General features: G+C 41.5%; 1 protein-coding gene across 1 annotated transcript in view; it reads right to left on the bottom strand.

Moving 5' to 3' along the window:
- The window catches only part of ERICH6B (glutamate rich 6B), an 83836-nt gene that overhangs the window by 48051 nt on the left and 23479 nt on the right, over nt 1-12306 (bottom strand). The window contains exon 5 of the mRNA XM_036754051.1: nt 4229-4317. Coding sequence (XP_036609946.1) covers nt 4229-4317 — 89 coding nt within the window. The remainder of the gene's footprint in view (nt 1-4228; nt 4318-12306) is intronic.

The raw sequence follows: 12306 nt of genomic DNA, 5'->3' as shown, positions 1-12306 counted from the left end.
CTTTCTCCTCGGGTGCCATAGTATTTGCAGCAGGATTTCTCCCTCAGGGAACATGGTCAAGTTGTCAGGAATAATCACATCTTCTGTTCAAAAGCATATATTAGGAGCCCCTGACCTATAGGTCACAAATGAGAAACATAGGTTTCTCAGGGATGATCCAACTAAACTGGTCTTCTCCATCCCTCACATGTAGTACTACATCTCCCATCTCTGTGACTTGGCACTGGTTGTCTTCCCATTCCCAACATGCCTTCTCTCTTCACCTTTACCTCATAGAATGCCTTTTCTTCCTTTAAGATTCAGCTCCCATACCACCTTCTACACAAAGGGTTCTTGACCCTTTTTGTGTTATGGACCCATTTGTCAGTCTGGTGAGGATTACAGACTCCTCTCTCAGAGGAATGTTTTCAAATAATGGAAGGAAATGCTAAATTTCAGTTAGAGGTAGTGAAATTAAAGAGATTTTTTTTACCCATTCAAGTTCATAGACCACACCCTCCCACCCCTCAAATCCCCCCAAACAATCCAAGGACCCTGGGTGCCCTTAGATTTCAGATTATATACCCCTGTTCTATATCAAGTCTTTCATGATCCCTCCAGCTTCTTGTGCCCTTCCTCTTTGACTATCATGTATACCTATCTTGTATTCATTCTCCCTGTGTTTATTCTGTACATCCAGCCACACAATCCACATATATGTACGTATATGTATGTATAAACACACATACATGCTTGTTGAATTATAAACTCCTTGAGAGTAGGGATTATTTCATTTTCTGTATTTGTATCCTCAGGACTCATCACATAATGTGTTAAATAATGCTTGCTGATTGTCAGTTGACAGTGAAAGGAAATGAATGCTCCTTCTGGCAAGATAGAATGTACTGATGGATGGATTCTGACATATAGTCCCTTTGGCTTGGCTAGTCCTTCCTATGAGGCATGGTCTTTCTGAAGAGAATTCCCCTAGAGGCCCATTAAGCAACTTGACAGTGATCGCAGTGGCTTCTCTTAGTTTGGTTACTCCCCTCCTCCCACACCAACTTGTTAATGCAGTGGTAAATAAAGTGCACTATGTAAAGGATTCCAAGTGTGATTAAGTATGTTTTTGAATTTGTGATGGCCGAGCGTGAAGTAGGAAATTTCTATTTTCAATGGAACTTCCTGTTAGATAGTTAATGACATTGATGGAGGGTTCCTCAGTTTCACATTAATCTCTTAATCCTTGCCATGATGGCTAAGTTTTTAAAATTATCTAAAAATATCTAAACTATATGTGAGGAATATAGTTTGACCGACTTTCAAAATTTTGCAACTATGACATAATTTAGTTTTATTAAGGAGCTAACTCTTGTGCATTTTTATTATGCGTTAAACGTTGGAATAAAAAAAAGTTTAGAGGGGATCAAATACCCGTGTGTGTGTGTGTGTGTGTGTGTGTGTGTGTGTGTGTGTGGAGGTGGAGGTTTCTTGTTTGACTCTTTTGTTTTAATTATCATATTATCAAGTATGACTTCAAAAGGTATTGAATTGCGTTGAATGAAATCTAACATTTATTAAGCACTGACCCACTGATATAAGCCTATTCTAGGCATACTAAACAAAAGGCACTAAAGGAGATGCAAAATTTAGATAAGCCATACCTGCCCTCATGAAGCTTATGTTCTAATAGGGGTAAATGGCACATACATAGAAAGCTAGGGTTTAGGTGGTAGACTTGTGATTTCACTGGTATGAGGAACTCCCTGGTAAGGAAACTCCCATTACCAAGGCAAGTCGACACCTATGTAATTTATAGTTTTACAATTGCCTAAAACATTGAGAGAGAAAATGATTTGCCCAGTGTGTCAGAAAGCACTTGAACCCAGGTCTTTTTGGTTTGAAGACCATCTCTCTATTATGCCACACTACCCCTCCATAGAAAACTCTTCATAAATAACACATAAGCTCATAAGAGAACTATAAACTCAGTGCAGTTAGGTGGGAAAGTCCTTCCCAACAGTGGCATCAGGGAGGGCTCCGTGGAAGACAGGCATTTGAAATGGTCATTAAAAGATAGGCAGGAATTTGACAGGAGAAGAAGAGAAAGGAAGGCAGTCTAGGCATAGGACACAATATGATCAAAAGTCCTTAAGTTGGAAAGTACAGGGTGTATTTGGGGGGGAAGAGGAGGAGGAGAAGGAAGAGGAAGTGGAGGAGAAAGAGGAGAGGAAAAGGATGAGAGCAAATGGGTCTGAAGCACAGAGCAGGTAGAGGAGAAAAATAAGAAATAAGCTAGAAAAGAGGAAGGTGGAGGACCAGGAATGCCAGGCAAATACATTTGATAGGAAGACTGGGAGCCAATGAAGATTTTTGAGCCAAGGAATGACATGGCTAGATCTATGTATAAAGAAGAGTACTCTGATAGTTTTATAAAGGATGAATTGGAAGGATGATAAAAAAAATGGAGATGGGAAAACCTGTTAGGAGGCCACTACAGCAGTCCAGATGGGTAGTGAGAGGAGCCCGTACTGAAGTAGTAGATATGTGAATAGGGAGGGGAGGGTGGACTCTAGAATTAGTATTTTGGTATCAGGGGCAAATAGTATGACATATACCTTCAAATTAACCCATTTAAGGCAAATTCAGTTGAAAGGTGTAAGAGAGATACCCCAGGATACTATCCAATGGAGGGAAAACAGAAAAGGGCACTGAATTGGGAGCTAGAGGGTCTGGGTTCAAATCTTGGCCCTGTCATTTATTACCTGTGGGTCCTTAGACAAGGTAACTTCCTCAATTGGCCTTAGTTTCTTGTCTGTAAGAGGGTTGGAATAGATAATCTCTGGGTTACCTCTAGTTCTAACTCTATGATCCTAAAACCTCATGGCCACAGCTGGGGAGGCTCATTGTTGGGTTAGAGGTCAATGAAGGATGGGATGAGGCCAGGAAGCAACTTAACAGGAGTATGATCACCTGTAGAGGTTGGAGTAGGGAGGAAGCCATGCTACCTGGTAGTTTCCTATTTTATCTAATTATTCTAACTAGAAGCTAAGCTCAATTATTTCTATGTTGCCAGTAAAAAGTGAGTGCCCTGGGGCCAAGGCCTGAGAGCTCTATTCTCATTTTATTTCTCATTGCAGAGGTGGAACTGAAAGAACTTTTAAATGATTGAATGTGAGAGCTGGAGAAGAGGGAAGAGTGGCCTGGAACCCAAAGTTTTGAAAGTGGGAGACTGGATGAACCATGGGACCTCTGACGGAGGTCAGAAAGATGAGCACATTTAAGAGGAAAAATAATGAACAGATTCCAAATTAGTCACAAAACAAATTCTGATCCTTGGGGACAGACAGGTTTCTTTAGCTGCCCAAATGAACATGTATTGTTATGAGGATGGATATAGACCCAGCCTGTGGGAAAATCTTGCCGCTGTGGAGCAAGAGAGTCCTAATCAATTTCCCTCCGACTGCCTATCAAAAGCGTTTTGCCAAAACTCTTTAAAAAGGTATCTTGGTCACGCGGTCTCCTGTGTCCAAATTACTAGTTGAGAGCGAGCAAGCATATGGCCAGACCAGAAAGAGAAATGTCCGGACCTTACAATTCAGCCTTCTTCCTCCTGCCTTACGTTTCTTCTGACCACTTTGGCTAAAAATATATTTTATGAATGCTTTTCCTACCTGTGTTTCTGAAAAATTAATTTAGATTCTTTATAAAACAGTAATGACAACAGAATAGTAACACATATATAGAGGACTTTAAGGTTTGGAAAGCAATTTATGTACATTACCTCATTTGATCCTCACAACAAATCTGTAAAGTGGGTGCTATTTACAGGAGGGGAAATTGAGGCTGAGAGAAGTTGTGTCATCCCCAGGTTCTTTCACCCAGTCGATTTCTGAGAAGAACTCAGTTCTTCCTCCCTCCAAGTCCACCACTTTAGTCAATGGGTCCTAGACTTGAGTTGTTAGCAGCTAGGTAGTGAAGTGAATAGAGTGCTGGACTTGGCAAAAGGAAATCCTGAGTTTAAATCCTGCTGCAGACACAGGTTTAGCTGTATGACCCTGGGGAAGTCACTTTAACCTCAATCTGCCTTGATTTTCTCATCTGTAAAATGGGGATAATAACATCTACTTTACAGGGTTGTTGTGAGGATCAAATTAGATAATATAAGTAAAAGTACTCTTGCGAACCCTTATTTTTATTACCTCCCTCCCCCAAGACTATAAAGTGTCTGAGGGTTTTATGGCCTTACCAGAAGAGGAGAAGGTGGTTTAACAGTCTGGGTAGTCATTGTCTGCTCCTGATTTTGTGTCAAACTCATTTTGATGTCATCACTCGGCACTTCAGAAGGCATTTTAAGAAAGAGACAAATAAGAAATAACTCTTTTAAATCAACATTTCTGCCCCATCAGCACAGCTCAAAATAAATCTGCTAAATCCACTTAAAGGAAATCACTGAACTCTGATTTGGGGTTACTAACGTAAGGGAGTGAAAAGGGTTGGTTTTTAATGGTTGCTTTAGAAAGGGAAATATGGATTCCCATGCTCTTGTTTTGGTTGGACAGAAAAACTCACACATGAGTTATAGTTACATGATAAATGTAAATTTATAATTTGTTCAAGTTCTATCCGTGGAAAAGGAAGCATGTGGAACTTTTCAACCGCTAAGATGTTCTCTGCTTCAGTATAGAGATCCAAGAGTCTGATCAAAGAACAAAATTAAGCTTACAAAAAATAAAGTGCGTTGCAAGAAGAATAAAGCAGTTTCCTGATAGGAAAGAATGGATTTTTTCTAGCTCTAACCACTTGACTTGTCGATTCTTCATTTATGGCTGTGCTGGAATGTATTTCCTCCTTACCTCTTTAGAATCCTTCACTTTCTTCAGAACACAGCTCATATGCTACCTTCTACTTAAGGCCAATCTAATTCCTGCCCACCCAATCCCCCTCGCTCCATCCCCAGGTCCAAGTGCACCCTGTCTCTACAATTCACTGGATAATTTTGTATTTCCTTTATGTGTCCTATTCTCTCAAAAGATACAAGATCCTTGAGGGCGGGGGCTATTTCTTTCTTGTCTTTCTGTACCTAGATATTTGTCTATAGTTTTGCTGAATACATTTTTGCTGATTTGATCAATTACTTCTGATTGTTAAGGCAGAGGTGGATGAAGTGCTGACCAATAAATGAAATGTTACCCCCATATACTGTAGAGATCCAGAGACTCAACCTTGTCGTGTTAGAGGACAATGCTGAATGGATCTGTCTATTTCCACTATGTACAATAGCAACTGTGATTGATCGGATGGGCCAGAGGGTAGTGGGATTGTGGGTAATGAGCCACCAATGGCAGTCGTTGCTGTTTGTCCTTCGTTCTCAAAGAGGACCATGATATCAGGGAGGTGATGCCCTGACATGCAAGTGAATTGGACTTAAGTGAGGGAGGGTTATGCAAAGTCACCAGCCTCACTTTCACCTCCAGAGCCATCTGGGTCCAGTGGCCAAATATTGGTTGAGGGAAGCAGAAAGCCTGAGGCAGCTGAACTCAGTAATCCTTGCCCTGATTCTATTTTGCTTATTTCTGTGTCATTGGACCTGCTGCTTTGTACCTGGATTCCAATTTAGCTCGTGTCTTTTCAGAAATTTGTTACTGGGTAATCTGATTTCCTACTGGCATATATTGAAAATCTTCACTCTCACACCTTAGGATATCAATTGATATCTGGCAACTTTGACTTAGGGCTCTTGTCTGGCAGTCTGATGGTGCTAGTGACTGACTTTTTATACATTTCTGGGCAGACCATGGCAGAGAATATGTAGGCAGGTTCAGCGCCAGGTTGGCCGTACTCTAGAAACAGGGTAGGTGGGATAGATCAGGAGGAACCTACACTTTTTTTTCCTATAGAGTATGACTAGATGTCTTTTTTGGAGGTAAGAGAGATACTTAGGGAAGGCAGACATGGCCAATACAATTCCAGTTTGGGAACCAAAGAGATAGGAAGACACAGAAGAAGGAGCATAAGATGGTGTCAAAAGGTTCAGTGCCATGTTCTTATCCTTTACTAGTCATAGTTTTACAGTGTGTGTGTGTGTGTGTGTGTGTGTGTGTGTGTGTGTGTGTGTGTGTGTGTATGGGGGGTCATCTCAGGGAACAGGTCCTCAGCTCTACAGGTCCTTCGAAACTGACCTCTCTGGCTTCCTTTAAATCTCAACTAAAATCCCATTTTTACTGCAAGTCTTCTCAACCCTTCTTAATTCTAGTTCCTTTCCTCTGTTAATCATTTTCTACTTATCCTGATAGAGCTTCTTTTGCACATATTTGTTTAGATTGTAAACTCCTTGAGGGCAGAGGCTGTCTTTTGCTTCTTTTTGTATCCACAACACTTAGCACAATACCTGGCACAGAGTAGGTTTATTGGTTGATTAAAGGAGAATGTTTAGATTAGCTCTTCCTGGTAGGTTATACAGAGCATGCGCAGTATTCTTGTTGTGTTTCAACCTACCATCTGGAACTTTCAGGAGTCATTTTCCAGCCATGTGTGACTAAAGAGCTTGTACTGTCTGATGATGAGAAGCCTTCTGATTGGCTATGGAACTGGAAAAACTGATTCAGGTATTGCTGAGCTGTGACTTCAAGGGCATAAAAAGGTAGTCTGCTTGAAAGTTATTCTCTTTCCTTTGTGGCTTCAAGGAGGCGGTAGTACTTTGAACTTCTTCCTTGAGAACAGAGAGGCTGGTTGCCCTCTCTTCCACCCAGCCATGGCAAATGTGAACACTTGACTATTTATATGTCTTTGCGTCTTGTTCTTTACAGATCCTAGGCAAAAAAAATATCCTGAGATGAAAGTGTCCAGGCAGCCTTGTCAGTTTAGCGAATCTAGACATCCCGTTAGAGCTCAGAGAAGAATGGCAATAGTAGCGGTTTCTGCTGGAGATTGATAGCAATGGAAGTGCCTGGAACAGATGTGGAGAGATGGTTGCCTGAGGACAACAGCAGCTTCAGTGACTCTGACTCCCCATTTTGGAGAGAAGTACATAAGTATAGATTCTAGAAAGGCATAGGTCCTCCAAGCCTAGCTGAGTGGTCCAATCAACAGAAAGCTACCCCTAAGGATTATTTCTCATAGATTCCATGAGGGGAGAAAAGGACCTTCAGTACAGGAGTAGTGAGGCTGCCTATTGCTACACATATTCTCTATACAAGTGTGCCTAATCACCATTGTATTTTAAGCTTGTGTCTACTGTCCTTGTGGATTCTGTGTGCATTTGTGGAAAATGCATGCCAGGTTTGGCAAAGGGTAATGGTTTGTACCAATTGTCCTTACTATTCAGCCTTAGTAAATAATTTTTCTAGAAGCCAGTTAAGTCTAGATACCTGTTAATGGGGTAATGGGGTTAATGGGGTAAACCTTCAGGTTTACTTTTAGAGGCCTAAGAGTGAGTAGTCAACTGTCTCTTTGGGGACCTAAAATCTTGAGCATGAGTGCAGGCTAGGGGAGTGACCTTAGGGGGGATATTACAGTAGGTACACCCTAGCAATGGGAGTCACCTCAGAACTTGTACTCAACATCTGCTGCATTACAAACTTCTTCCAGAGAGTGTTGGTTGTGTTTAGACCCTGCCAGCTTACCTACAGGCAGACAACACACTTGAGGTCTGGAGGTGAAAAAACATAGCTACCACTTGTTCCCTGGTTTCCTTTAACTGAGGTTTGGCCCAGCTGAAAAGCTTACTGACATTCATTGAGAGGGACAGATCACTGGGGACCCCAGACCACTGCAGGCAAGCTCCTTCTTCCCCAAACAGATTCCTACCTGTCCCCTTTTCTTTTTGTAAAAGTCCACTCTATATGAGCAGAACGGAGGCTGGCTAGCTTCTTACATTAATGCAACTACTGCTGTTGCTGTAAACGCCCTGGATTAATGCAGGTCAGGGCATGGTGAAGTACACCAGAGCACTCACCAGTGGAAGGGTGAGTTTCACCCCCTCGCTTCCTGCCAGCTGTGGCATCTTATACTCTGTGCTAAACAGTATGCCCTTCCTAAACGCCCTCATTCTATTTGATGCCCCATCCCCAGCTCAGTTGGAAGTAGTGGCTAAGGTTTCTCAGAGTGGAACACAGTGCCTGTAACATAGTAAGCATTTAATAAGCTTGTTGTTAATTGACTCTTCTGACCATTGAATATCATCTATCCATGTGCTGGTCCTGCCAGCTGGGCTATTCCTTTCCTAATCTATTAGGATCACTATTAAATATTCTCCTTTGCCCATAGTTCAAACTATCCTAGACTTCATTCTCATATTACAACCCTCCTTGAACATTAGGAAGTTAGTCAGTCAATAAACATTTATTAAGCACCTACAAAGTGCTGGGCACAGTTCTAAGTACTCAATACCACTGCTTCCATGAAAACTCCAGGTATAGACTAACTTCATATAGGAGACACAGAAAATGGGGTGAATCCTCTAGGTTTCAGAGAGTCCCACTTCGTAAGGGAACTAATTGACAGGTAATGGTAAATGGTTATACAGAAATAGTTATATATACATCATTCAGGGCTTAGAAGGTCCTCTGCACTGGTATGGCCTAGACAGACCCAGCCCCTGGGCTCCAAAAAGGGAGCTTTCACACTGTTATTTACAAAATTATAGATTTAGAGCCAAGGCACTGAATCTAACCACCCCCTCTCACCTTTTTAAGTGACTTGCCCAGGATCACACAGCTAGTAAGTATCTAAGAAAGGATTTGAACTTAGTACAGTGATCTATCCAACTATAGACTGTTGTTAAACTAGGCAGCATATATTTACTAAGAGAACCACAAATGAGCATTATTTATGTCATATTATATTTTTGTTTATTTTGTTAAACATTTCCAATTATATTTTAATTTGGTTCAAGCCACACTGGGGAGTTTTGCCTGCCCTGCCCTTGAAATTATAACAGAGCTTTCTTGGTTCTCTCCAATGAACTTCCTCAAGGCTCATTTCTCCAGCTCATTAAATCCTTAAATCCTTTTGTAGGGCAGTAAGGTATTGGTGGGGGGCCTTCAATGAGTTGGGCTGCCATAGCATATGAAAGCAACAGATTGATTTCATTCTTCCTGGAAAATGCTTGCAAACTGTGGTAATTGGAAGTATTCTCCCCAACTACCTCTTAAACAAGTGGACTATGTTAGGAGTCAGGACTAAAGATAGCTCCCAGTAATGCCTAAGTGCATACTGTCTGGGAAAGATGCATCAAATTGAACCCCCCATGATGGGGTCGTGCTGCCATTGGAATGGTGACACAAATAACCACCCCCACTATTGCCATGTTACCTATTCCTCAAACTATCTACTTTGTATTACCCTCTAACTTTTGGGTTAGTGGGCTGGTAGTCTCTTGAAATTATGATTTCCCTCTCAGAGGTCAGCCATCTACTATCAGCAACAGTTTTGGAATGGTCTTTTGTTAGTTGTTTATTTTCTATCACCTAGCTTAGACCTAGGATGTGGTTTACTAAAGCCTTTGAATTGATCCAGTCCTAAGCCTATCCTATGTATATTAGTACTGGACCAATATGGCTTTTTTACTTGCTTCAATTCACTGATGTAATCAATCAATGACTGTTTCCTCTTCTACTATAGCTCAGTGGTAGGTATATCCACTTTCTGTGGTTGCATGCCCAAATTACGAAAACTTCAGTTGTTGAAGTGCCAATAATCCCTTTCCCCAACCGCTGCCAGAATATCCCTTCTGATATTATAGGATCTATCTGAAGTCTTGCCTATAATTATTACCATGGATAGCTGCTCCATTGCGTAATTTTTTTCTTTTTAAATATCTTATTGATGTCTCCTCCTCCTTCTTCTTCTCTTCCTCCTCCTCCTCCTTCTCTTCCTTTTCCTTCTCCTCCTCCTCTTTCTTCTTGTTTTCTTACTCCTTTTCCATATCCTTCTTTTCCTTCTCCTCCTATTGCTGTCACTTTCCAATGAAGCCCTCCCCACCTTGTAACAAATAGTACAGTCAAACAAAATATACTGACCCATTGGTCATACTGGAGGCAGCTATGTAGTGCAGTGGATATAGCCCTAGCCTCAGAGTCAGGAAGACCTGAGTTCAAGTTCGGCCTCAGACACTGTTTGACTTTGGGCAAGTCACTTAACCACTGTTTGCCTCAGTTTCCTCATTTGTAGAGTGGGGATAATAATAGCACTTGCCTCCCAGGATTGTTGTGAGGATCAAATGAGATAATTATGATGCAGTTAGTCCAGTGCCCGGCACCTAGTGAGCACTATATTAATTGCTAGCTATCATCATTATCACTATGTGTCTGAAGATGTTTGCTTCCTTCTGCATCTATTGCTTCTTGGGAAGCATGCTTCACCTCAAATCTTTGGATGCTGCGTTTGGTCACTGTATTGGTCCAAGTACTGAAGCCTCCTTTCCGTTGTTGTTTTCCATCACTTTGTTGCGGTTGCCATAGAAATTGTCTGTTTCTTTTTCTGCATCAGTTACTATACGGCTCTTCAAGTTTCTCTTGATTTTTCATATTCATTATTTCTTACAGCACAGTAATAGACCCTTGCATTCATTTACCACAGTTTGTTCAGCCATCCCCTACTGGGTGGGTCCCCACATTCCTTCCAGCTCTTTGTTACTACAAAAATTGCTATAACTATTTTTGAGAACGTTCCTTCTGTCTTTGAACTCCTCATGTCTAATAGTGGCATTAGGTCAAAGGGTATTTATAGTTAACTGAATTTTTTTCATATAATTTCTAATGGATCAATAATGGATCAATTAACAGTTCCACCAATGGTACTAGATCTCAGAGGCTAATTTTCACTGGCTCATGAATGCCACCATTTACTTAAGGTGGTGAGACTCTAGTGGACTTTGGCAGGAATGATACTTCCAACAGGAATGTTGGAAGGAGTGGAGCTATCACAATGGCCTGGGCGAGCTTCTCCCAAAAGATCATCCTTACCACTACCCCATGAAACTCCATAGATATCTCCTGAGTTTTAGCTCAGCCCATTCTAACCCTTTTTAGGTAGATGATGGGGGAAAAGGGCCTACCTCCATTATGCTGGTCTATTTCTCACATGCTTAGTCGCCACCAGGCATTTTAACAACTGTATTTAGAGCCAGGAAGACCTGGGTTCAAATCCCACCTCAGAGACTTACTACCTATATGACCCTCCCCTGCAATAAGACACTTAAATGTTCTTTGCTTCAGTTTTCTTATGTGTAAAATGAAAGAGTTGAACTTGATGGTCTCTATGGTATGATTTGGTTCTCAATCTATGATCCTCTGAGTTATCTAAGACAGGACTTAAGTAATGATACAGTGCCTGATGAATCTGAAGACTTAGGGTTATCATAGTCTCCTCCTGGATGATGGCAGTTGGCTGTTTAGTTGGCACCTACGGCAGTAATGTACCATGGGCAACCAAGACGCATGGCAGGGGAGGAATGTGATGGTGCACTTTCCCATGAACCCTCTCTCAGCCTTTACTGGAATGTCAGGACCATAGCAGAGCATCTGATAACACATATCCTATTTTTTTTAAGGGGGGAGGTGAGGCCATTGGGGTTAAGTGACTTGCCCAAGGTCACACAGCTTAACACATACCTTATGCTGACTGTCTATTGGTTATTGGCCTTGAATGTCACTTGGGTTCTTAGAAGCTATAACATCCTTTCTTGAGTTATCATTGGGAGCTGTGAACGATGAGCAGTTTTAAAAGGGAGGGCCTTTGAAACCTGAGGAATCATACCCGGAGTACCTAGAAGCACCATAGCTTACCCCAAGAAGAGTCCTACTTGCTTTTCTCTCCTTTTTCTTTTTAAATAAACCATTATGGTCAAATACAGTGTTCTTCCTTACATGCTCTGGCCAAAAGCAGCTCTGATCATAGCTGGAGGTGCCAGAATACCCAGCAGGCCAAATGACCCCATATGCTCCCTTCTTATCAGCTGTGATACCTTACCCTCTGTGCTAACATTTGGGTTTTGGTCCTTGCTCTGCTACTTTGAGAAGGTCACTCAGCTCTTTCTGGATCTCAGTTTTAAAATTAAAGGGTTGGAGGAGTTCTAAAGTCTTTTTCAGGTTGAAATTCTATGATTACGTGAAGAATACAGAAACATCATATCTAAGACTGGAAGGGAAGTTAGAGGTCATCTAGTCCAGCCCCCTCATTTTACAAGACCCCAAGACTTATTCCCAAGTTCACAGGGTAGCTCAGGAGCAGAGCTGGGATTCAAACTTAGGTCCTGTGACTTCAAGCTCAAATGCTCTTTCAGTTGTACTATGCTACACTACACTGAAATCTTAAATATCAGAA

This window comes from Trichosurus vulpecula, chromosome 4 (assembly GCF_011100635.1).
Source record: "Trichosurus vulpecula isolate mTriVul1 chromosome 4, mTriVul1.pri, whole genome shotgun sequence".
In the NCBI taxonomy this organism is placed as follows: domain Eukaryota; kingdom Metazoa; phylum Chordata; class Mammalia; order Diprotodontia; family Phalangeridae; genus Trichosurus; species Trichosurus vulpecula.
This window is presented reverse-complemented; position numbering and strand designations above follow the sequence as displayed.